Consider the following 27,143-nt stretch of genomic DNA (forward strand, 5'->3'; position numbering starts at 1 on the left):
ACCTCCATGCACTTGATACCAGTGCCCATCACAAGGCAGAAAAATCCCAAAAAAGGAGAAAAGGTTTTATAATAATAATAATCATTAGACCATTGTGCTTTTTATCTGAACCACTCAGTATGTCTTACTTATAAATCTGAGAGTTCTAGCTAGAAGAGATCGTAAGTGTTTATACAATTATTTCCTGTTGTGCAGTCAACTTGACCAATGCCTAATAAAAAAAAAAATTAATAAATAAAATAAAATCATATCAAAGTTTCTTGCAACGACCACCTGACTGGTTAAAATAAATCTATTAAAATAAAAACATAATATATACATATGATAAAACAGAAAATAAAAGTGTTGAAATACAATAAGAAATAAAATAAGTGTTGAAATACAATAAGATAAAAGAGTTAATATATATAATAAAAGAGTTGAAATACAATAAGATAAGAGTTAAAATATATATATATAATAAAAGCGTTAAAATATATAGTAGCTTTCGAAGCGAAGTGCCTCTTGATCAGCTAGTCTTTGACTGGTGTACTTCAGTATATATTAATGGTTACAATAGCACAAGTCAGCTGGGCATGATCATGTATCACGAGGCTGGTGTCGGTAAAGCAGAATTATGTACACGTGATGATTGCCAGCGCTCATCGCAGTACATTCTATAATAGGGTGTAAGTGTACTCCCCTCGTCCAATTCATAGTACTATTATTGGTGGCTATGCGTAGCGTTTCAAGCCATGAGCGCTGGTGGTAATCACGTGAATAGTAGATGATTTCAATATCCTGTTCGGGACCAAGATTGTGTTGCTCAACCCAATAATGTTCAGCGACTGTGGAGCGTTCAAAATTAGTGGTTCGCAGAGCATTAGCATAGGCATATGATGCAAGAAAGCAAGCTTATTCAGCATCAGCCAAAAAAAAAAAAAAGAACACAACCACTGCTCCCATTTCACCCCTCCGTTCTTTCGAAATACCTGTCCAGCTGAGCCTTAAATTTGTTTAGGCTATCAACTTCAACAACAAGTGATGGAAGTCTATTCCACAAACCAACTGCTCGCTGGCTAAAGGCAAATTTCCGCACATCTATCCGACATCCGTCCTTCCTCAATTTGAATTTATGCCCTCTCAGGTGATTATTCTGAGCAAGAGGAAGAATCCCATCGGCATCGAGCATGCTCAAGCCATTCAAAGCCTTATACACCTCTATCAGATCACCTCGCCGATGCCTAGTCTCCAGACTCTGTAATTTGCAAAACTTAAGCCTTTCTTCATAAGAGCAACCCTTTGTTCCATTCACTAATCTTGTTGCCCTTCTCTGTACTCGTTCCAGCAGCTCTACATCCTTCTTGAAATAAGGCCTCCAGACCTGTATACAGTACTCAAGGTGTGGCCTGACCAATGCCTTATACAAGGGAATAATCACATCCCTATCCCTGCTAGAAAAATTCCTGTATATCATTGACAAGACACCATGAGCTACTCTTGCAGCTCGTCTGCACTGCTCAGAGAACTTCATATCTGCCTGCACAATTACCCCCAGGTCCTTTTCATTCTCTACCACTGTCAGCGTAGTACCACAGAGTTGATACGTTGATCTGGGGTTACTGTTTCCCATATGTAGTACTTTACATTTGTCAAAGTTAAAACTTCATTTGCCACCTCTCAGCCCATCTGCTCAACCTTTCCAGATCCTGTTGCAGCAGCATAGCATCAGTAGTGTCCTTAACAACCCTGCCAACCTTTGTATCGTCTGCAAACTTGGACATTAAGCTTGATATACCATCATCTATATCATTTATAAATACAGAAAACAACAAGGAACCCAACGCTGAACCCCGAGGAACTCCATTAATAACATTAGTCTCCGTTGAGCAGTGTCCATTGATTACCACTCTCTGTCTTCTGCCACTCAACCATCCCTTTATCCATAGCAGCAATTTGCCTCCAATGCCACACTGCTCCAATTTGTGCAGCAGTCTTCCATGTGTGCAACAGTATCAAAAGCCTTCCTAAGATCCAAATATATGATGTCAAAGTTATTCCCTGCATCCAGTTCTTTTGTGACTACATCATAGTATCCAATCAAATTGGTCAGACAAGACCTGCCCTTAACAAAACCATGCTGTGTCTGAGCTATAACTGAATTCTTGTCCAGATGATCCTGCAGTGCTTCTTTAACCAGTGCCTCCATTAATTTTCCGGGAACCAAAGTTAAACTAACAGGTCTATAATTACTTGTGTCAGCCTTTGATCCTCCTTTGTGAATTGGGGTTACATTTGCACATCTCCAGTCTATGGGTACCTTCCCTGAGTCCAAAGAAGCTCTCATAATTATGGCCAGGGGTTTGCTTACTTCCTTTGCTGTCTCCTTTAATATAACTGGATAGATCCCATCCACCCCGGGTGCCTTTTTTATGTTTATCCTCAACAATTTCTCCTCCACTTTCCTCTCAGTTATTAGAAAATCATCTAGCTCACTGCCAATGTTTACTTCACCTACAACATTCCCCTTCCTGAATAACTCCTCATGTTATTCATGAGGATGAATGTGGATGTATTTTGCATCTACATTCACACATGATGTGTGAATGTAGATGCAAAATACTCGTTTAGATTGTTAGCCACCTGAGCAGGATCCCCAACCGGTGAACCAACCATCGACATCCAGTGGACCAATCTGATTCATCCCTTTCCTTCTTGAGTTTAAATAGGTAAAGAACGCTTTTCTGTTTTTATTTGCCTCCTTTGCCAAGGATTTCTCATAATCTGCCTTTGCCTGCCTAATCTCCTTTGTGACTTGGTTACAGACCAACTTATATCTATCATAGGCTTCCATGTCACCCATTAATTTGTATGTATCCCATGCATTTTTCTTCTCTGCCATATGTCTCATTAGTACATCTGACAACCATTTAGGCCTGAACGTTGAACAATATTTCTTGGTTGGTATGTAAAGCCTGGTAGTTTCCAAGATTAGTTCCTTGAATGCTTCCCATTTTGAATTTGCTGTTGGTAACATCATCAGTTGGTCCCACTGTATAGAATTTAAATACTGTCTCAGCCCATCATAGTCGCCTTTACGAAAGCAAAAACCCTTCCCTTTACCTCTGATGGTAGTTACCTCCTTGAGTAAATCCCACTTCAGCACACTGTGATCACTGCCACCTAGTGGTTCCTTTATCTGCAGATTCTTAATGCATGAAGAATCACTACTGATAATCAGATCAAGAGTATTACTCCCTCTAGTTGCCTCCTTAACATGCTGGTGTAGAAAACAATCATCCAATAAATCCACAAAAGCCTTGCTAGTGTGTGAGTGACCAACCCACAAATTCCAGTCAATATCTGGGAAATTAAAATCCCCCATTATAAGACTCTCTTGATTTACTGGCCCATTCTATTTCCCTGTACAGTATCTTATTATACTCATCAGAGTCATTAGGCCTATAGCACACTCCTACTCTCAATTTTGATTTACCCATGCTTATGTCACACCAAACTGACTAAACACTGCCCTGTCCATCGATGTCGACTGGCTTCACTTCCTTGGATTTTATGTGTTTTTTAACTAATAGCGTAACCCCTCCCCCCTTCCTATCCTCTCTATCCTTTCTGTAGACGTACTCCCCAAATTCCAGTTCTACATTCCTTATATCTGTGTGACACCATGTCTCTGATATCCCAACAATATCTGCCTTTGATGTTTTGAGCAAAACCTCAAATTCATCAAATTTATTTACTAAACTCCTGGCATTGGTGTACACGCAAGTATACGTGCACCTGTTTCTATTCTTAGCTACCCTAACACAACCCATGTGTTTACCTGTACCGCAATGACTTCCAGCAGTCTCTGAAATATCCTGCATATTGTTTTTCAGGCTTCTGCTCATTCCAATAGAAGCAGTGCAAGAATCTCTTTCACCTCTGCCAGTGTCTACTGTTAATCTATTTGTCTTTGTCTCCCCCCAGGCTAGCAGTTTTCCGACCCACCTAACACTGCTTCGATAGCATCAGCAAATATTCTTGCACCCTTTCTATTTAAGTGTATCCCATCCCTGTAGAAGCAATCTCTCCTGTTAACAAGTACAGTCCAGGCTGAAAAAAATTCTACCCCTTGAGCCTTGCACAATCTTTCCAGGGCCGAATTGATTGGTAAGGCTCTCATCATATACTCCCTCCTATCGTGTCTGGGCAGAACTGCAGACACTTTCAAATTCAACCCTACTTCATGGCTTTTTCAACAGTGACCTGTACTTGTTAAGTAATTCTGCTGGTCTCCTACTCTTAATATCATTAGTGCCAACGTGTACAACTATATCACCTTTTGTGACCTTAAAAGATGATATCCGCTCTACAACGTCATCAACCTTTGACCCTGGCAGACATACCCTGGTCCTGTTCCACCTATCCTTTTTACAAAGCATGTTCCCCATGAGCCACCACTTCTGAACATGAGCCACCTCATGTTCAGAAACCCGATCTTTCAATCTTCTACCGGACTCACCTACACATAACACCCCCCACAATTCGGACGCGTAATACGGTATACAGAACCACTCCGTAGGAAAGGAGGAACAGGTGTTTTCACCTTAGAAATAATGGATTGTAATTTTCCTCCCCGGAAGTTGCACACATCGTATATGATGGAATGCAAAATCCTAACAAGACGTTCCGATACACCCGGATAATAGGGGATGTAGGCAGTAGAGATAAATTGATCGGCGCGAGGTGGGTTAGATTTCGTAACAAATTTGTGAGCCTGAAGCTCACATCCATCTAGCACACGGGTGGATAGCCGCAATTTGAAAGCTCCACCCTAATTTTTGAAATCTCCAATTGCCTGTCACCAGTTCACGTGTCGACTATTCACGTGATTACCGCCAGCGCTCATGGCTTGAAGCACTACACATAGCCATCAATAATAGTACTATGAATCAGACGAGGGGGAGTACATTTACACCCTATTATAGAATGTACTGTATTGCAGTGCGATGAGTGCTGGCGATCAAAATTATAACGTGTACGTAATTCTGCTTTACCGACACCACTCGTGATACATGATCATGCCCAGCTGACTTGTGCTATTGTAACCATTAATATATACTGAAGTACACCAGTCACAGACTAGCTGATGAAGAGGCACTTCGCTTCAAAAGCTACTATATATTTTAACTCTTTTATTATATATATTTTAACCTCTATCTTATTGTATTTTAACACTTTTATTTTATTTCTGTTTTATCTTATATATATATTATATTTTTATTTTAATAAATTTATTTTAACCAGTTAGTCAGTCATCGCAAGAAACTTTGATGATATAATGCAACCCGAGGCACAAGGCCTGTTTTCTAATAAAATGTAGGAAATTCACATGCAACATTAAATTTTCCTGCGACTTGTAATAAATAAAACAGTGCTGTTGAAAAAAACTGATTATATGGCATCCTGTTTCACCATCAGGGATTTGGAATACCTCATTAAAAAATGGGATGTCTGGTCACCTTGGCCTAAATTCAAATTCCATCAGGAACAGAAGGAATTCTTAAGTCTCTTCAATTCACATTTCTGTAGTTAATTGATCTCAGGTGGAAGGAATAAGGGTTCCACAAGTTATTCCAGGTTTTTCATTCCACATAAAATGCAAATCAGCTCGTGAACACACACACACACACACTAGATATAAGATGCATCAGACAGTTTAAAGTGCAAATGTTTTCATCATTATATAGGATTTTAACATTTTTCCCCCATTTGAAAAGACAGAGGTCAAGAATAGGGCCTTGAAACATTCAGTTATTATTATACTATAAATACACAAGCTGATCACAGAATCCAGTATACAGCTGACTTGTTTTTAATATTTCTGCTAAGGTCAGAAATATTAAATTGCATCTAAGGTCAGAGATGGAAATATACTTATTACTACATTCTAGGAAAGTAACTGTATTTTAACACACAGTTTTTGAGACAACCCATGAAGTTGGACACATAAAACTTCAATATAAAATAAAAAAAACAAAGCACAAGCCCAATTACTATCACTATTATGAGAGGAACAAAAGTGTCCATAGATAATCATGACAGAAAAACCGTGGCACAGTGTTTCTCACAAAATGCAAATAAAAATATAAGTAGAGACTTCATAAAACTAACAATATTTAAATAATAAAAACATTAAAATACACAAACACTAAAAATATAAATAGAGATGATATAATACGAGATAATGTACATAAAAATAACTGGATGAATTGAAGTCAAAGCATCTTCACCATACCTTTCAACTTTCATACGGTTAAGTTATTGTTTAAAGATGTCTACAACATACTGTTTAAACTACTGTTAAATAACTGAAGATAAACTTACTTGCTTCAATTTTGACTTTATCCATTTCTTCTTCTATCTGTGACTGTTTTTCTTCTAGCCTAAAAGAAAGTATAAAAAGAAAGCCTAAGAGAAAGTTATATACATTAAGACAATTTTATTCACTCAGATTTTTACTGTGTAAGCTCTTCATCTCAACTGTTGATTGTGCCTTATATTAATAAGGATTATTATGTTAATATAGATGATGGGAATTTGTATGTAAAGTTCATGGCCTGAGTATGAAAGGATTGAGGAGTTTGGTACCATGTTAATTTTCAACATAGTCCACTTTGGACCCAACACTTTTTTGCCACTGATGCTGCAATTTGTTGATTCCAGCTAGGAAGAAAGTTTTCTCTTGGGTCTCCAGAAAGGCATCCACTGCAGCAATGTCATCACTGTTGGTGGAAAATTGGATGCTAGCCAGGTATCTTTTAAAATATAGGATACAGGTGAAAGTCTGATGGTGCATCTAGCACTATCAGACTTTCACCTGTGATTATGGTGGGATGGTCCAAAATTTCAAAGCCATGCTCATGCAGTACAGCCATGACAATGACAAAACTTGTGAGAAAGAGGGGTTTTCCTGGTGGAACAGGATTCCTTCGCAGAGATTTTTTTCGGCATTTGTCTTTGATGTTCTCATGCAAACACCTCACAAGGTCTGCAATGGGCACGGTCACAACAGTGACTGCGCCCATTCAGCTAGTGATTTACTTGGTGGTATAGTTACCTCCGTTTGGGTAGAAATTGATGTGTTTTGTGGTTATTTGTGCATAAGTGGGCTTATCAGTATTTGGAACCGGTAGGGATTTTTTAGCCTCTTGGTAGGTTACGTTATGTTCAGTTTTGTACCGCTGTATCTTCTTTTCACGTTTCCAAAGGGTACACTCCTTGGAATATGCTGGGTGTGCCTCTTTACAGTTAAGACAGATTGGCGTTGTGGCTGTGCAATCAGTACTAATGTGTTCAGTGGATCCACACGTGGCAGGCAGCTACTCCTCTGCAGACTGTTTGTGAGTGCCCAAACTTCTGGCACTTATAGCAGCGTAATGGGTTCAGGATGTACGGTTTAGCTTGGCAGTTAAGACAGCCTGCTTTTATCACTGTTGGTGGCTTGGGGTTGTCAAAAGTAAGTATTATGTTCTGTGTAGGAACTAGTATGCAGTCTTTCTTTGTCATAATTCTTCTGACATTAATGATTCCTTGGTCGTGTAATTCTTGTTTAAGTTCTTTGTTTGACACGTTCATGAGGTCCCATTTGGTGATGACATCTCTTGACGTGTTCAGGGAAACGTGGGGCGAAACAAGTTCCTTAAGTTTTCAGTTTTTGTAGTTACTCAAGCCTGTCGAGCAATGGCAACTTCAACTAGTAGTTCTCCTGATCTTAGACGATGAACAGTCTTGGGAGTACCTATTGTGCTTTCTAGGCATTTCTGCACTATAAATGGAGTTTTCCAACTGGTTGTTCTTGAGTTGAATGAATAATCAAAAAAGTTGGAGTTTGGATTCTGCCTACGTTAGTCTTTTGACATTTTGCTGCGACAGAACCAGACTCCTCTTGTCAAGGTTTCTTCTATGATTTCTTCTTGCTTTGTCAAGGTTTCTTCTATGCACCCAGTGTTTTTCTGGGTTTTATGGACTTCTTGCTCCATTTCACCCTGGAAGGGAGACCTTTTCCCCTCAAGGTTACCGGATCCGCCACGTGGAGGAAGGAGCAATGCCACCTTTGTGACCAAGCGGTAGTGGGTTAGTAGTAATACGCAAAATAAAAAGAAAAAAGAAAGGTTACTTTTCCTCCTGTTCAAGTAAAGTGATTTCTTTACTGAAGCTTATTTAATTGATTGTTAGTGTAACGCTGTAAATAAAGAAGACTATTTTATTTATTCAAGAGAGCGCAAATTCACTGGCAAAGACACTTGATCACAAAATCGCTTGGCACCTGGGGCCCTTTGTTTCATATAACAAAGAGAACTGATCTAGGCTGGCAATGAGAAGTTTGCTACAAAATATGCACATGCAAACTGAGAGGAGTGAAATTTTCATAAAATTAACACAAACTAATTTTGAAAGCTAAATTAGTTTGTTTAATTTTAGTGGTTTTTCTATCGCTTATTTTAAATTTCTGGAAGTGTTATAAATTTTCATTATTCTGTTCACTTCAGTGAGTTTATATTTTTTATTGAATGAGTAGTTCAAAATTTACAATATCTTAGGGACCACTGTATATCTTATGTAAGCAATAAGCTTCTCAGTTTTTATCAAACTATAGGAAGTGAGGCACTGAGAATAGGCTGCCACAGTGGATAAAGGATGGCAGATGAGCAGAAGACAAAAAATGATTACACATGAACAATGTTCCAAACTGACCAGTTTTGTGAGTGGTGTACCTTCAAATCCTACACCAGTGGGCCCCTTTGTAGTTTCTAATTTTCATTAATCATATTGAATGTTATTAATATTGGCAAATGATGCAAGTAAGCAAGCTAATAAGGCAACATCAAAAAAAAAAAAAAAAGTTCCCATCAGTCCATCTCCTGCAACAATTCGTCTAGTTCAATCTTGAATTTATTCAAACTACCTACTTCCACAACACAATGAGACTCGTGGCAGAGAAGAAAAAAATGCATGGGATGCATATAAATTATCAGGCGAAACAGAAGCCTATGGCTGATATAAACCAGTCTGTAATCAAGTCACAAAGGAGGTTAGGCAAGCAAAGGCAGATTGATATTGATTATGAGATTGATTAAAACACCAGAAGGAAGGAGACAAATCAAATTGGTCCACTGGATATCAAATATCCAGTGGACTAATGTTATGGTTTGACTGTTCATGATCCTTCTCAGGTTGCTGAGAAGAACTGAAACTGAATGAGTATTGTGAATCTACATTCACACATGAGGAATTTTTTAGGGAAGCAATGCCAGAAGTTTAAAACTCTATAACAGGAAGCTAAATTATAATCAACAGAAACTGGTCTTCATGGACTAATGTTATTAGTGAAATCTCCCAGGTTCAGTGTTAAGCCCATTGCTATTTTCATCAATGATATTGATGAAGGCATATCAGGCTTAATGTACAAGTTTCTAGATGATATAAAGGTTGGCAGGGTGGTTAATGGCAGTGATGATGGTATGCTACTACAACAGAAAAAAAAAAAAAAAAAAAAAAACACACACCAGTTCACCCATCCATAGCCTCCGAAGTATTTTGTCTAGTTATTTATTTATTTATTTTTTTTGAATTAATTCAACTCATCCACTTCCACAACAACAAATGGAAGCTTTTTTCAACACTGAACCACCTGCTGGCTGAAGGCAAACTTCTGCACATCTATCCTGCAACCATCTTTCCTCAACTTGAATTTATTCCCCTCATGCATACAATCTCAGCAACTGGAAAAATAACATTAACTTGATGAATACCATCAGCTTACTCAATCCATTCAAGGCTTTAAACACCTCAATTAGTTCTCCACACAGGTTCCTAGTCTTGAATGCTGCAATTTGCAGAAATTGTCTTTCTGGGTACCTTCACCAATCTAGTTTCCCTTCTCTGCATCCATTCCAACAGATTTACATCCTTCCCAAAGTGAGAAGACTTGTATACAGTACTCAAGATGCAGCCTAACTATGGCCTTATACAAAAGGATAATCACCTCCTTATCCCTGCTAGCAAAGTTTCTGCATATCATTGACAAAGCCTCATGAGCTGTCCTGATAGCATGTCTGCACTGTTCAGAAAATTTAATGTCTCACTGCACAATTAACCCCAGGTCTTTTTCATTCTCTACTACTCTGAGCATAGTACCAAACAGTTCATAAGTTACTTTGGGGTTACTGCTACCCATGTGCAGGACTATGCATTTGTCAATGTTAAACTTCAACTGCCATTTCTCAGCCCATTGACCCAATTTTCCTAGATCTTGTTGCAGTAGCTCACTGTAATGACTGTCATTAACCACCTTGCCAACCTTTGCATCATCTGCAAACTTAGACATTAAGACTGATATATGTTCATCAATATCATTAATAAATATTGAAAGAAACAATGGACTCAGCACTTTACCTTGGGGAACTCCATTAATAACATTCTTTTACTTAACCACCCCTTTATTCATAGCAGTAACTTGCCCTTAATGCCACATTGCTCCAGTTTGTACAGCTTTGCTGAAATCCAAGTATATGATGTCAAAATTATTTTTTGCATCCAGTTCCTTGATCACTGCAGCATAGTAACCCATCATATTGGTTAAACAAGACCACTCCTTTTATGCCATTCAAATGCATGAGCTCTTTCCATAGTATTTTCCCAATAAACTTAATGTAACAACCATAAGTTGGTGTTTTCTTCAGTTTTGTTAAAAATTTGAGGTTGATTTTGTTCAATTCTTTTTTCTATATAATTTTTCAGAAAACTGCAAAAACATTAGGGTAATGAAAACCTGTCTGACTGAAAAGTGAATAAGCATGTTGGAATATGGTTTGGCAGACAACTAGGGAAAGGTTCAAGATCAACTCTTGTGCTTTTCTTTCACAGGCGGCACTTGGTGTGTAGTGGCTGCATGCGTAGTCTCATTATTTAATAACCACACCTAATTTAATTTCCTTCTGCAACCACACACTGTTCTGTCATGCCTGCCACTGTTCAATACACTTTTGGAAATCTTTAGTGAATACTTTTAGGTAATCTGTCATGTTTGAATGAATTTCTTAAATTAACTCAAACTGGTTTCCATTCTTATCATGTTTTCATTCTGGGAATAGCTAAAATGAATGAATTTCTTGAACTGACTAAAACTGGTTTCCATTCATGTCCTTTTATCATTTTGGGAATAGTCAAAAACCACGTGATGCCAAAATCACGTGTATAAGGTGAATGTGGAACAACAGGAACATTTTTGTTGGTTAAACATTGACAGATGGTAAATGATGTATGGCATTGCACATTGTCGTGATAAAGAGCAAACCTTTTTTTCTGACCACATATTTAAAGTTGATAACACCTCTAACTATTTTAAAACTTCTTGGTAGTATGCTACATTAACAGTGACACCTCATGGAATAACTTTGGATAATGCCATCACCTTGTCAAGAAATGCAATCAGCATGATCTTCACATGTGATTTTGACTGCCATACTTACTTTTTTTAGCCTTGGCGATGCCAATGTTTCTTCTTGGGGGCTTTGAACCTTGGTCAATGGGTCATATCTATACACCCAAGATTCACTGGCTGTTATAATTTTTTTTAAAAAATGCAAGATTCAACAGAGCTTGCTCAAACAATTCAGATGAAATGAGGGCTTTATGATGTCTCTGATCAAGTACAAATGCGTAGAACTTGCTGCTTACTCACCTCAATCGCAAATCTGGCAAAAATGGCCCAAACCAAACCAAATAAACTGAAATTGGGATTGCCTCAGAAATTACTCATATGGTTAGTCATTCATGCAATAGAATGATAATGTGGACTTCATTAATGTCTATATCATTCTGGAATGTTGATGGGCAACTGCTTGTTTCTTCATCTCCAAGCAAAAAATTCCACTCATGAAACCTTTGAAATAACTCAATCTGTTCTTTCCATTATGGCATCATCTCCCTATACTGTAATGATCATTTCAGTATAGTGTGTAAAGATAAATTTTTTTTTAACTTTCAAAGCTCACACAAAATTTAAATGTTCACATGTTCAAATGATGCTGTAATGGAAAGAACATAAAGCAGCTTTCCACCAGATTGGTATGTAACAACAATTTAAACTTTGGTGTATGGTGTACGCATGGTGGTCACTGTTGACAAAAAAGCTGTGAATTAGGGATGAATTTGAAAGTGTCTGCAATTCTGCCAAGACACAATAGGAGGAAGTATATGATGAGAGCCTTGTCAATCAATTTGGCCCTAGAAAGATTCTGCAAGGCTCAAGGGGTAGAATTTTTTTCAGCCTGGTCTGTACTTTTTAACAGGAGAGACTGGTTCTACAGGGATGGGATACATTTAAATGGAAAAGGTGCAAGAATATTTGCTGATGCTATCAATGCAGTGTTAGGTGGATCGGGAAACTGCTAGCTTGGGGGGATACAAGGACTAATAGATTAACAGTAGCCACCGGCAGAGGTAAAAGTGATTCTTGCACTGCTTCTATTGGAATGAGCAGCAGCCTGGAAAACAAGATTCAGGATATTTAAGAGACTGCTGGGAGTAATTGCAGTACAAGTAAACACATGGGTTGGGTTAGGGTAGCTAAGCATAGGAACAGGTGCATGTATATTTGCGTGTACACCAATGCGAGGAGTTTGGTAAATAAATTTAATGAATTTGAGGTATTGCTCAAAACATCAAAGGCAGATATTGTTGGGATATCAGAGACGTGGTGTCACACAGATATAAGGAATGCAGAACTGGAATTTGGGGAGTACAATGTGTACAGAAAGGATAGACAGTATAGGAAGGGAGGAGGGATTATGGTATTGGTTAAAAAAAACAAAATCCAAGGAAGTGAAGCCAGTCGACATCGCTGGACAGTGCAGTGTCGAGTCATTCTGGTGTGACATAAGCATTGGGAGATCAAAATTGAGAGTAGGAGTGTGCTATAGGCCCAATGACTCTGATGAGTATATCAAGAAACTGTACAGGGAAATAGAGTAGGCCAGTAAATCAGAGTGTCTTATAATGGGGGATTTTAATTTCCCAGATATTGACTGGAATTTGTGGGTTGGTCACTCACACACTAGCAAGGCTTTTGTGGATTTATTGGATGACTGTTTTCTACATCAGCATGTCTGGGAGGCAAATAGAGGGAGTAATACTCTTGATCTAATTATCAGTAGTAATTCTTCTTGCATTAAGAATCTGCAGATAAAGGAACCACTAGGTGGCAGTGATCAGTGTGCTGAAGTGGGATTTACTCAAAGAGGTAACTACCATCAGGGGTAAAGGGAAGGGTTTTTGCTTTCGTAAAGGTGATTACGATAGTCTGAGACAGTATTTAAATTCTATACAGTGGGACCAACTGAATGTTACCAACAGCAAATTCAAAATGGGAAGCATTCAAAGAACTTATCTTGGAAGCTACTAGGCTTTACATACCAACTAAGAAATATTGTTCAAAGTTTAGGCCTAAATGGATGTCAGATAAACTAATGAGACATATGGCAGAGAAGAAAAATGCATGGGATACATATAAATTAATGGGTGACATGGAAGCCTATGATAGATATAAGCTAGTCTGTAACCAAGTCACAAAGGAGATTAGGCAGACAAAGGCAGATTATGAGAAATCCTTGGCAAAGGATGCAAAGAAAAACAGAAAAGAGTTCTTTATACACATTCACACATGAGGAGTTATTCAGGAAGGGGAATGCCAGAGGTGAAGTAAACTCCGGCAGTGAACTAGAGTGATTTTGTAATAACTAAGAGGAAAGTGGAGGAGAAATCGTTGAGGGTAAACATAAAAAAGGCACCCGGGGTGGATGAAATCTATCCACCCGGGGTGAATGAGATCTATCCAGTTATATTAACGGAGGCAGCAAAGGAAGTAAGCAAACCCTTGGCCATAATTATGAGAGCTTCTTTGGACTCAGGAGAGGTATCCATGGACTCGAGATGTGAAAATGTGACCAATTCACAAAGGAGGATCAAAGGGTGACACAAGTAATTATAGATCTGTTAGTTTAACTTCTGTTCCAGGGAAATTAATGGAGGCACTGGTTAAAGAAGCACTGTAGGTCATCTAGACAAGACTTCAGTTATAGCTCGGACACAGCATGGATTTGTTAAGGGAAAATCTTGCCTGACCAATTTGACTGCATACTATGATGCAGTCACAAAAGAACTGGATGCAGGGAGTAACTTTGATATTATATATTTGGATCTTAGAAAGGCTTTTGATACTGTTGCACATGGAAGACTGCTGCACAAATTGGAGCAGTGTGGCATTGGAGGCAAATTGCTGCTATGGATAAAGGGATGGTTGAGGGGAGAAGACAGTGATAATTAATGGACACTGCTCATTGTGGACTAATGTTATTAGTGGAGTTCCTCGGGATTCCGTATTGGGTCCATTATTGTTTTCTGTATTTATAAATGATATTGATGATGATATATCAAGCTTAATGTCCAAGTTTGCAGACAATACAAAGGTTGGCAGGGTTGTTAAGGACACTAATGACAGTACGCTGCTGCTGCAACAGGATCTAGAAAAGTTGAGCAGATGGGCTGAGAGGTGGTAAATGAAGTTTAACATTGACAAATATAAAGTACTATATATGGGAAACAGTAACCCCAGAGCAACGTATCAACTCTGTGGTACTACACTGACAGTGGTAGAGAATGAAAAGGACCTGGGGGTAATCGTGCAGGCAGATATGAAGTTCTCTGAGCAGTGCAGATGGGCTGCAAGAGTAGCTCATGGCATCTTGTCAATGATATACAAGAATTTTTCTAGCGGGGATAAGGAGGTGATTATTCCCTTGTATAAGGCAATGGGTCAGGCCACACCTTGAGTACTGTATACAGGTCTGGAGGCCCCATTTCAAGAAGGATGTAGAGCTGCTGGAACGAGTATAGAGAAGGGCAACAAGATTAGTGAATGGAACAAAGGGTTGCTCTTACGAAGAAAGGCTTAAATTTGCAAATTACAGTGTCTGGAGACTAGGCACCGGCGAGGTGATCTGATAGAGGTGTATAAAGCCTTGAATGGTTTGAGCATGCTCAATGCCAATGGGATTCTTCCTCTTGCTCAGAATAATCACCTGAGAGGGCATAAATTCAAATTGAGGAAAGACAGATGTAGGATAGACGTGCGGAAATTTGCCTTTAGCCAGCGGGTGGTTGGTTGGTGGAACAGACTTCCATCCCTTGTGGTGGAGGTTGATAGCCTAAATAAGTTTAAGGCTCAGCTGGACAGGTATTTTGAACGAATAGAGGGGTGAAGTGGAAGTGGTTTTTTTTTTTTTTTTTTTGGCTGATGCTGTATAAGCTTGCTTTCTTTCATCAATGCCTCTACTAATGCTAATGCTCAAAAAATGTTGCAAAGCACTGCTCTCAATCTTCTAGCTACCACTATGCCTTAAAAAAGAGATCATTCATCAAACTTTTTAATGAAATCTTGTACTTCATTTATTGTTTTTCAGTGTAGCATGTCATTTTGCATTCATTTATGGCATGGATGTCACAAAACTTAATTTTTTTTAACCCATACTGTTTTTGAAAAACATTTAAGAACATTATTACTCTTGCTATTGGGAATCCACTGTAGAATTTGACATTCAACTTTGAGTCACCCTGTGTGTGTGTCCTTGCGAGAGAGAGAGCTCCTGATTTACAAACACTACTTATTCCTGAGCAGTTGCATGAGCTAACCTCTAAAAAGTATTAGTATTAGCAATGGCCACATGGTGCAAGGAAGCCCATGGCTTATGTTGTATCAGCCAAAAAAAAATAAATTAAATAAAATAAAATAAAAAATAATAAAAATAAAATAATAACAAGGGGGCTTTGCCCCCTGCTCGCACAACCCGAGCGCATGTTGTCTACATAAAATGTAGAGGTATGATGGAGTAAGTCATATCTTTTCTACGTAAAAGACACTTGTCAAAACGCATTGATGTTCTTTCTCTCCCTTTTTACTCCTCTCCATCAGCTATCTCCCTTGCTCGTGCTTTTTTTTTGTTTTTCTTTTTCCTTCTGTCAAAAAGCTCAGGCGACCCCTGATGGAGAGCAGTCAGAGTAATGCGGACAGCCTAGCTCACCTTCCAGTGGTGGTGGCAGGCAGCATGGAGCCCTGCAGCCAAGAAACCAGCACAAACAGAACCCAACACTACACTATACTACACTACACACAACACTTTTCTGGCTTTTACATAGGTTCTGTATTCATCATGAGAGTACTGATGGCACAGACGTGGGAAACCACAGGTAGCAACTAACCTAAACACTATGATCGATATCTAATCACGAAATCACCTATGCATTTGCAGTGACCTAATTGGCCTGCCCACTTGTACCATGTGACCTGCATCCCTCTTCTCCCATTGGCTACCCCACCATGTGGCATTCTCAAGATCGAATAAATATCACTAATTATTTACCTGTGTTTACACAAGTCACTTAGGAAAAGGCCTTTTGCTTCGGGGTTCCCTAATGCATCCGAAAGAGCAGGACTAAAATATTTACAAACTATAGAAATATTTAAAATATTTACAAAATACTAAACTATTTACAAATAATACAAACTACAGTAGAGAGTCAAAAAACCTTAATGAGCCAGCATTTATTTATTATTATTATTATATATATATTTTTTTTAATGCTGGTGCCATAACATAATTGCAGTATGTGCAGGCTATTGTGATCATGTTTGCGAATTGAATTTTGTTTCTATTAAAGGGCAATTGTAATGAGCAAAAATCGAAGGAATCCACAGGCTATAAAAATGAAGATGAAAGCACAAATTTAAACTTTTATTACCTTACCAATTAACAAAATTAAATGGTACGTGAAAATCAGAAGAATATTATGCACAGGTTAGCATAAGAAAAATAAATTTACGTTTGCATACATAGCTTAATTAATATACTAACTAAATATAACACTGTAATCTGTTATTCGACACACTTTGCTATTTCTTTTCTATTGCTATTTCTGTTCACTGACATTTTTTGGGGGGTTGTAAAATCAAAACAGTAAAAGAAGATAAGTGTGAATAAATAACAAAGAACACTGCACACACAAATTGCTACTAAGACAACTGGCTCGCTTAAAAAAAACAAAAGAGAGAGAGAGAGAGAGAGAGTGTGTGTGTGTGTGTGTGTGTGTGTGTGTGTGTGTGTGTGTGTGTGTGTGTGTGTGTGTGTGTGTGTGTGTCGTAAGTTTTACTGATTTACAACAGTTTGTAATTTAAAAATATAAAACTAATAAAATATTCACTTTTCTTATTGTAATTTCCATATAGCCAATTGATTCTCACAAAATGTTTTCGTTGACTTTTGAGCTCTTGTGTCCATAGCCAATCTATGGTTGCAATTGGGGCACTTTTCTTACTGTAATGACCTTATCAAGTTCACGACAATTCTAGAAAATGCAAAATCTTTGATAGATGTTGAGCGTGGGAATGTCATTACCTTAAGAAGAAGCAGCCCAAGCAAAATTAAACAGATATTTGTTGGAAATGATATTCCTGTAAAATTGCTGGCAAAAATAATCCATACACAGGCTGCTGCGCAGGGAAAAGGTCGGGGAAAAAGCAAGCACAAAGGCTGCCAAAATTATCACACCCTGCCTTAATTTTTTCTTGTCACCATGTACAGTACTGTACAAGCTTATGAGATGTGAGCCCGTGGCCTTTGCCATGACGGACATTTACAACTCTGTTTACATCTGTCTATATTGTATTCATCATGTAGTTGCAATAAAAGTCTCTCTCTCATGGACCAAATGTCACCAGCCATTGTGGATTGAAGTGTGCCACTCTACAGTTTATAGCCATTGTCAGTTTAACAACTGGCTAGCAAAATTCTTGAAAATCTAACAATCGGCTCATGTAAGCCAGTACAAGCTGGCTCCAGCACACCACTAGATATAAAATGAAGAGAAGATTCTGAACATTTCTTTACAGTTTTATTTTACCATACTGTAGTTATGGTGTCTTCTTTTAAAAGGAAGCAGAAATTTTTACAAAATGAAATCTTAGATTGAGATTTTAAACAGAGTTTCAAAGTGAGAAAGTGGGTCTTCGTCAGCAAAATTTTATGAGGTTGGAAAGTCAACCATAACAGACATTGAAAATAACAAGGAAAAAAATTTTATTTTAAAGTTCGCATCGAAACTTGTTTCAGCTGATGGTACAAAAAAAAAAAAAAAAAAAAAACACTATGAGAACAGCTAATGGCCCATCCCTCGAAGATGCCATTTATTTGACACATAGACGAAGTTTCGGAGAACCCACATCTGGACCTTTGTTGTGTGAAAAGGCACTAACAAAAAATTAGGCAGTCCCCCAGATTTTAAAGCCAGTACAGGCTGGCAAAAAAACTTTAAATCGCGACATGGTATTATAGAACTTCACATTGAAGGGAAATTTTATCTTGTGATTTTGCTGCAGTGGAATTGTTAAAAAAAAAAAAGTTTATCAATCTTATGGAAAGTGAAGGATATTCCAAAGATGATGTATACAATGCTGACGAAACTATAATAAACTAGAAGTGACCGCCTCGAAAATCTCTTGCATCTTGCCGTGAAACAGATGCTCCCAGGTTTAAAGTGAGTAAAGAGCAAATTACAGCTATGGCTTGTGTTAATGCAATGGGATTTATGCATTGCCATTGATGTTGATATGAAAATCAAAGAAACCCCATTGTTTTAAAAATGTCTCCTGCTTCCCTGTAAGTTAAAAAGTGCAAAAAAAATGCATGGATGAACTCAGAAGTTTCGGGATAAAAATGGTTGGTTTACCAACCATTTTTATCCCGATAAAAATGGTTGGTAAACCATTTTTATCCCGAATGTCAAGAAGTATTGTAAACGAGAAGGCAAAATGGGCAAGGTCTTGCTTATACTAGACGTGCCATCACATCCTTCAATGGAAACATTAAGCAAAATAGATGGCAGATTCAAGGTCATGTTTCTTCCACCAAATGTTTCCTCGCTGCTCCAACTGATGGACCAGGGAGTCATTGAGAAGTTGAAAAGAATCTACAAAACACAAGTCTTGAGTTGTTCACTTTTAGCGGAAAACAACGAAGAAAGCATTGTAACTTTTTCAAATAAGCTCAGTTTCAAGGACAGCTGTTACATGTTAGCTGACATGTGGGAATCACTCCCTGCACACAATTTAAAAAATTGCTTGTAAAAAAATTTGCATTTTGAAGAAGAAACAGTAGGAGAGGGTCAACTTGTTTCAGTTGATCCCTGGGTTTGAAGATTGTGATGAAGGTGATGAAAGAGCATGGCTGGAAAATGATATTGATGCTACAGGGTTTACTATTTTAAATGAAAACAAAATTGTGAATGTGAAAGAAATGAGAGCTCTTGAAAATGATACAGATGAAAAAGAAAATTATGTCAACACTGGGCCTATGCAGGCTGAGGCATTCTCTGCACTAGAGACTGCGATGGCTTGGTACAAGCAACAAACTGAATGCTGTCCAACTCAACTACTCTTGCTGAAAAGAGTGAGAGATTTGGCATAAAAGAAACAAAGTTTGAAAATGGTGCGGCAAAAAATAAGTAATTATTTTCATTGAAGGCCAATGAATGTGTTATTATGGTTGAAAGTTCCATTTGTTTTGTTACCTATGAATAAAAATATGTAAGTACAACTTAGTCTTTTTATTTCTAAACTTATTAAACCCTTATTTTTTTGTCTCCTGACAATATTTTTAATGAGTTCGAAAATCCGAACAAATTGGAAATCTGAACTCCCAATTAGTTTGGATTATTGACACTACTGTATATCGGGTCCCTTCTTGCTAACATTGCAATGGAACATCAAATGATGCAGTGCGTGGCCATGTATTACAGAATGAAACATGTGCACGAGATTAGTGAACGTTATGTAGGCAGTTGTCTTTCAATGGAAGACAATGATGTAATTATTTACCTGCACATTTGTAGTGGTAATTGCCCCACCCTCTTCTCATACTGGCTCGAATAAATATCACTAGGAGGAAAACTTTAATGTATAGAGCGATAAGAAGAATATTTTTTAAAAATAATAAGAGAAAAGGATATAGACAACCTATGCATTTCTCTCCTCCCATACATGATTATCCAGCTGACCTTTGAATTTCCCCAAACTGTCAGCCTCTACCACCCATGCAGGTAACTCATTCCAGTAATTTATAACTCGCTGGCTAAAATAAAACTTCCTGCAATCCAGTCTAAACGTCTCTCCCCGTAATTTTAATTTATTGTCCCTAGTTCTAGAATCATTTATAACTGTGAAAATTTTGTCCTCATTCATTTTACTTATGCCTCTCAGAGCCTTAAACACCTCAATCAAGTATACTCTAAAGTGCCTAGTTTCCAAGCTCTGCAACCCACATATTTGAAGTCTTTCCTCATATGGATGCCCTTTTGCTGATTTTGCCAGGCGAGTTACCCATCTTTGGACCCTTTTAAGAAACACTATCTTTCTTTAGGTGTAGTCTCCATACTTGAACACAGTATTCCAAGCATGGTCTAACAATAGCCTTATATAATGGGATTATGATTTCCTTATCTCTACTAACAACTGTTCGATAAATCATCGATAGGACACCATGGGCACCTCCTTGCAAACCTGTCTACAATTCTCAGAAAATTTCATGTCTGACCATATCGTCACACCCAAGTCCCTTTCCTCCACTACTGGCTTTGGTTCAACTCCACCAAGTGTATAAGTTATTTTGGGGTTACTATTCCCCAGGTGTAATACCTTACACTTTGCTGGATTAAAGCATAGCTGCTCCCTGAAGTCTATCTAGGTCTTCATCAATGTCATTTGTGAAAATCAAAAGACAACAGTGGTCCTAATACTGGTGGTACAAAAGCAACAGTGGTCCTAAGGTATCTGGAGAGACATCTGTTTCACACTGACATTTTTGCTACTCAGTTCAATAGTATTCCAGTTCCCCTCTGGCTGCTATGACACTCCCAACCCTCTTGGGTAAGCATTTCATAAACCAACAATAGACTGCAGCAGGTATAAGCCTCCAGATTTCTTGGAAAACAGTGACTATTTGAGCAACTGATATTGCACATGTTGCTTCTGGTCCTCACTTGGCAGTCCAGTTCACCCTTTGGTGGTTGTTGTTGTTATGGAGGCTTAATGGCAAATAAGCTGCTATGGCTATAATGTGCCTATTCACTAATTATTTTAAGAGATGAGGAATTTCCATAAAGCCAAAAGAAAATCTGAAATCAGAAATTATTAAAAAGTCCAGTTTGCTTGAGGAAGTCAAAAAATTCAGAAATATTTGCCTTATCACCAATGAGATTTTCAAGAGTTATTGGTTTACGAAGATTTATCAGTGAGATCAAGGATGAAGCTCTTTGTTTATAGTAGGGGCAGCCAATGAGAATATGTCTAACAGTCAAATTGTTAGAGCAATGTGTACACTGTGGTGGATCATCTCCTGTGAGTAAATAAAGTTGTGTCAGATAAGTATGGCCTATTCTTGCCCTTGAAAGGACTACTTCTCGTCTTGATGTATGGACACTGGAGCCCCAAATTTTCGGATCTTGTTTAAACTGAAAGAGTTTATGATTAGTCCGAAAGTGCCAGAGTGCTGTCCATTGTGATAGGCAAGCAGCATGAACGGTTAGTGCATAATCTGATGCTGGAACAGGGATATTGGTTAAGTCTAAGGTAGTTGGATTTTTTGCAGCTTTATCGGCCAGTTCATTGCCTAAAATACCGGAATGGGCTGGAATCCAACAAAAAGTGACCAGTTGGTGGCATTTTTTGATTTGTAGTAACAAGCTTCTGATTTCATCTAGAACAGGGTGAACTTTATCTGCGGAATTACATAGCGACGTGATTGAGCTGAGGGAATTAGTAAAAATAACAGATTTTAAAGAACGGTCAGAATAGAGATTTTCTAAAGCTAGTTTTATTGCATATAATTCAGCAGAAAAGATACTACATTCTGATGGAAGGGATACTGATACAACTGTATTTGGAAACACTGCAGCTGCTCCAACATTTGAATTAAATTTAGAGCCATCTGTATAAATTTGGTAGAAATCATATCTTTGAGTGTGAATATCATGAAGTTGTTTGACATTTGTTGCTTGCAAAATATTCTTTTTCCATTGGCAGATGTAAGTGTCACATGTTGGAAGAGGAGGAGGAGGAGGAGGAGCCCATGGTGGTTGAGTAAAAGTTGGTACCTGCTGTACGGAAAGGATGGAAATATTCCAAACCTGCGCCAGTTCAAGAATGCGAAGACCAGCTGGTTTTACTATGCTGGGTTTGTTTCTGTACAGATTTTCTAATGGTGGGTTTAAAAGGTATGACTGAACGGGATGAGAGGCACAACTTTGTATCTTGACAGCATATTTCAGTAACAGTGTTTTCCTGCGTAAAGTTAGTGGGGGCTCATGAGCATCAATGTAGAGACTGTGCTAGCGACGTTCTGAATGCACCAATTGCAATTATCAAAGCACTGTGTTGAATGGGATCAAGCCAGCATAATGCACTCTTTCTGGCAGAATCATAGATGGGAGCACCATAATCGAGACTGGATCTGATTAATGCCTTGTACAACCGAAGAAAGGAGGCACGATCTGCACCCCAAGTTTGTGCAGATAAAGCTCTAAGTATGTTTAACTTTTTTAGACAGGAAGTCCATACATTTTTAATATGATCTAGGAAATTTAATTTGTGGTCAAGGATTAATCCTAGAAATCTGATGTTAGCAGCAATTGGGATAGAGACATTGGAAATTTGAAGTTCTGGATCTATATGAAGCTTTTGTTGTCTACAAAAATGGATTGCAATTGTTTTCTGCTGAGAGAGTCCGTAGCCGTTGAAGCTGGCCCATTGTTGTATTTTATTTAGTGATATTTGAAGCTGTCTTTCAACAGATGTCATGTTTTGGGAATGGCAGGAGATGGAAAGGTCATATGCATAAAGATAAGTCTCAACTGTGTTTGGAAGCTGTTTAGTGATGGAATCAATTCTAATAGCAAAAAGAGTGGCACTCAATACTGATCCCTGTGGAACACCTTCCTGAATGAAAGTTGAGAGGGCATGTTGGTATCGAACTTGAAATGATCTAGTATGTAGAAAGTTCTCAATAAATATAGGAAGGTTGCCACGTAGTCCGAGAAAGTAAAGATGAAATATAATAAAATATTTTTTATTTCAGAATATTGTTTCATGGGGGTGGGGATCTACAAGCATACAAGATTTTGGGCATTTTTTTTTTTTACATTTTTTGTACATGTTTTGGCATTTTTTTTAAAAAATGCCAAAACAATTAATGCTACTTAAGAACAGAAGTACTGAAATTAAAAATAAATTTTGTTAGAAGAAATTCAATGTAAACATTTGTTCACCTATTGTCTTCATAATGGAATACATGAAGGAAGTAGCGGTTGCCTTCCCTGCTCTTTTTATTTTTTTTTCTTTCCTGCACCAAAAGTCTAATCATAGAAAAGACCCAATTTTTTGCATTTTAAAATTGAAATAATTTTAGTATTATTTGACATAGCTTATCCAAATTTTATTTTGCTCTTTCTCACAAGACTGTAAACATGCTCACATTCCTTATTATTTTGAGACACAGTCATGATAGACAAATTTCAGATATTCTACAATAATTCTACTGGCTAATCTAGTATGTTATTCCTCAATAAAATCTTCTACTCTCATATTCACACTCCATCCGAAGAGTTGTGAACTTTAAACTGTAAACACTTAACTTTGTTTATGAAATTAAAAATCCCCTGTCCATTCCAGAACAGGTTTTGATTGATTGACTCATTTTGATTTTTAGAGTGCATGAGCAACTAAGGCCATGATGTGCCAAGACCATCCAGAATACGGGTGCGACACTAAACACATTTGGAGAAAATAATTTTTTTAATAATAATAAGAATAATAATAATAATTTTTTCAATAATGAATGCATAAATGGGGGGGGGGGGAGAGAGAGAGAGAGAGAGAGAGATTATTAAAGAAATAAATAAAATAAACAAAACAATCAATACTTACATTTTTTGAATTTCTTGAAAAGCATTTTTAATCCTTTTATAAGATTTTTCAATTTCTTGTTCCAAATTATTTTCAATTCTTTGCAGTGCCACCGACTGACGATTCAAATCCTTCAGGGACTTCTCTAACCCTATCATTGTCAAAGAAATATTTCCATTAATCAAGTTAACTTTTATTTTTTTGAAAAACATTTTTAAAAGACACTATCAAGAATACTTCATTTCTTCTGTAAGGTCATAAAACAAAAAAAAATAAATAAATAAATAAAAATAATCATATTTCTTCTTCTGTGGAATAAATTTCATGGTCAATCCATTTTATAACATCAGTGGTAAGAAACCTATGGAATAAAAAGCTGCTTGGAAATAATCTAATTAAAAGTAAGCACTGGTGGCATTAAAACATTAGTCTCACCCCATATCACCAATTTAAGTGCCCTCATCATAGAACTTTACTAGCTGACAATGAAACCAGTGTGTGACTATAATCTTCACCTCAGGTGTCTTCAGTGAACTGAAAATATGGTGGACTGACAAATTCCAGGAACAGAGTGAATTCAGCCTACTGGGGTGACCTCCTAGTCATCACATCAATTGAATTGATCCTGTGAGATAGAATAGAATGCTACTCAAAATGACCCTGTAGTATGCATTTAACATCTTGTTGATGGCAAATGACATGGTGAATCCAGGCTGGTATGGAGTTTAAATGAGACCTACTGGCTATTGGATGGATTTACCTAATAAAGTGGCCACTCAGTGTATATGACCAAAAGTATTCAGACAGGTAATTGCAATAAGTCTGCAATCAAAAACCCTAATGGACATGCCACCTTTTGTACTATACATTCACAACCCTCCTGGGCATACTTTCTACCAACTTCTGGTGGGTGTTGGCTGGAATTTACCTCCTTTCCTCCTGAAAAGCAGTAGCTGCCAGATCTGATCTGGAAGGTGTTTTAGCAAAAGCATAACCTAGCATGCTAATTTGTCCCACAGGTGTTCAACAAGGTTAAGGTCCATGCACTGGGGCAACCAGTCCAAAGTCAAGGTTTTGATTTGATTTGATTTTATTGGCGCAAAAACAACTAAGGTTATACTGCGCCAAGAAACGATTAAAATAACAATAAAGAAATTCTGGTAACCTTTAAAAAGGTTACCTCGTCAAATTGTTATTTATATATGTGTGTATATATTAATAGCTTTTAAAAATTTAAAAACTGCCGACACGTGGTCGTTGTCTGATAAAATCTGACTGAGTGTATAAGGCTCAGTCGGATGAGTAAAAGCGGTAAAATGTATATTGCGAACATGGGTAAAATGAACGCAATCTATTAAAATATGCTTTAGAGTTAAAACGGTGTCGCAAGACTCGCAACATAGGAGGGTCATCCGCCCTCAGCAGAAAAGAATGTGTCAAATGACTGTGTCCTATGCGGAGTCGAGCAAGAACAACTTCCTCGCTCCGATTACTGCACAGACTAGACTGCCATGTTTCTATTACAGGATTTATTTGGTATAATTTATTTGTTCTCTGTCTGTGCCATAGTTCTTGCCATTGGGAATATATCTTGTTGCGCATTATTTGCCTGTAGTCTGTATAGGGGACTGACAGGCAACAATTATGAGTGGGTGTTGCTGATTTGGCTGCAGCATCAGCCAAATCATTTCCCTTTATCCCAATGTGGCTAGGAATCCAGCAGAAGCGGATATCAAACTTGTATTCATGAAGAGAATGTATCTTCTGCTGAACCCGACAAAGAACTGGATGAGAATTGGGTCTCAGAGATAATAAAGCCTGTAATACACTCAAAGAGTCAGAATATATTATTGACCTTTGGAATTGACAAGTTCGAATGTGATCCAAGGCTAGCTCTATAGCATACAGCTCTGCAGTGTATATGCTGGATTCAGGAGGAATCTGCTGAGATATTATAGTGTCCGGAAAGACAGCAGCAGATCCTACACACGATTCAGACTTCGAGCCGTCTGTGTAAACGGGCAGGAAGTCTGAGTGCTCAGCTTGGTGTGCATAGTAGAGCTGCTGGTAGACAGATGATGAGGTCTCGGACTTCACCATTTCTTAAGGGAAAAGTCGCATGGTGGGGGATGAGCATGCCAGGGTGGAGGAATTTCTTTTCATGTTTGTGCAACCTTGTCTACCATGATGTTAAACTCTCTGAATAGCTCTTGGGCATGAATGCCAAAAGGTCGGTTGGCAGTCTTATGGGTATTGTACAAGTTTTCCCAACGTGGCTCAAAAACGGATGTCCACGTAGGATGGTCTGGCAGGGATTTCAACTTTAAAGCATAGTTTAAAGACAACTGCTTACATCGAAGGGATAATGATGGTTCGTTTGCTTCGACATATAAGCTCTGGACAGGAGATGTGCGATATGCTCCAGTAGCGATATGGATGGCCTGATGATGGACAGGGTCAAGCCATCGAAGGGCACTGTCTCTGGCTGAGGAGTATACCCGGGCCCCGTAGTCTAATTTGGGTCGTACAAGTGCACGGTAAAGCCGTAGTAGGGTGCATCGATCTGCTCCCCAACGCGTGGAGGAAAGAGAGCGGAGAATATTGAGTCCCCTCGTGCATTTTGTAGGAAGTTGACGAATATGTTCGAGAAAGGTCAACTTTTTATCAAACACAAGTCCCAAGAATTTTGTCTCTGACACTACTGGAATAGCATTTTGTCCGAGCCTTAATTCAGGTTCAGGATGAAGATTACGCTTACGACAAAAGTGTACGCAAACGGTCTTCTCCGGCGAGAACCTGAAGCCATTAGCAAGTGCCCAGAAATTAAGGCGATCAATGGCTTTCTGCAGTTGTCTTTCAATAACCTTCATGTTGCATGACTGACAAAATATGCTAAAGTCATCAACATAGAGGGCACAGTTTACAGTTGGAGGAAGTTGTTCTGTGATGGAATTGACTTTGATGGCAAAAAGCGTGACACTTAATACTGATCCTTGTGGTACTCCCTCCTCTTGGCTGAAGGAACAAGAGAGTGAGGATCCCACACGAACTTGGAAAGATCAATTGGCTAAAAAGTTTTTAATAAAAATGGGGA

At 38.1% G+C, this 27,143-nt stretch overlaps 1 protein-coding gene across 1 annotated transcript in view; it reads right to left on the reverse strand.

The window, feature by feature from the left end:
* The window catches only part of LOC150082261 (spermatogenesis-associated serine-rich protein 2), a 269,773-nt gene that overhangs the window by 54,322 nt on the left and 188,308 nt on the right, over positions 1-27,143 (reverse strand). The window contains exons 8-9 of the mRNA XM_090380081.1: positions 24,071-24,200; positions 6,367-6,425 (exon numbers count right to left, since the gene is read on the reverse strand). Of these exons, the coding sequence (XP_090236207.1) occupies positions 6,367-6,425; positions 24,071-24,200 (189 nt within the window). The remainder of the gene's footprint in view (positions 1-6,366; positions 6,426-24,070; positions 24,201-27,143) is intronic.

The sequence above is a fragment of the Mastigoproctus giganteus genome, chromosome 8 (assembly GCF_048544385.1).
Source record: "Mastigoproctus giganteus isolate SK-2022 chromosome 8, ASM4854438v1, whole genome shotgun sequence".
NCBI lineage: Eukaryota > Metazoa > Arthropoda > Arachnida > Uropygi > Thelyphonidae > Mastigoproctus > Mastigoproctus giganteus.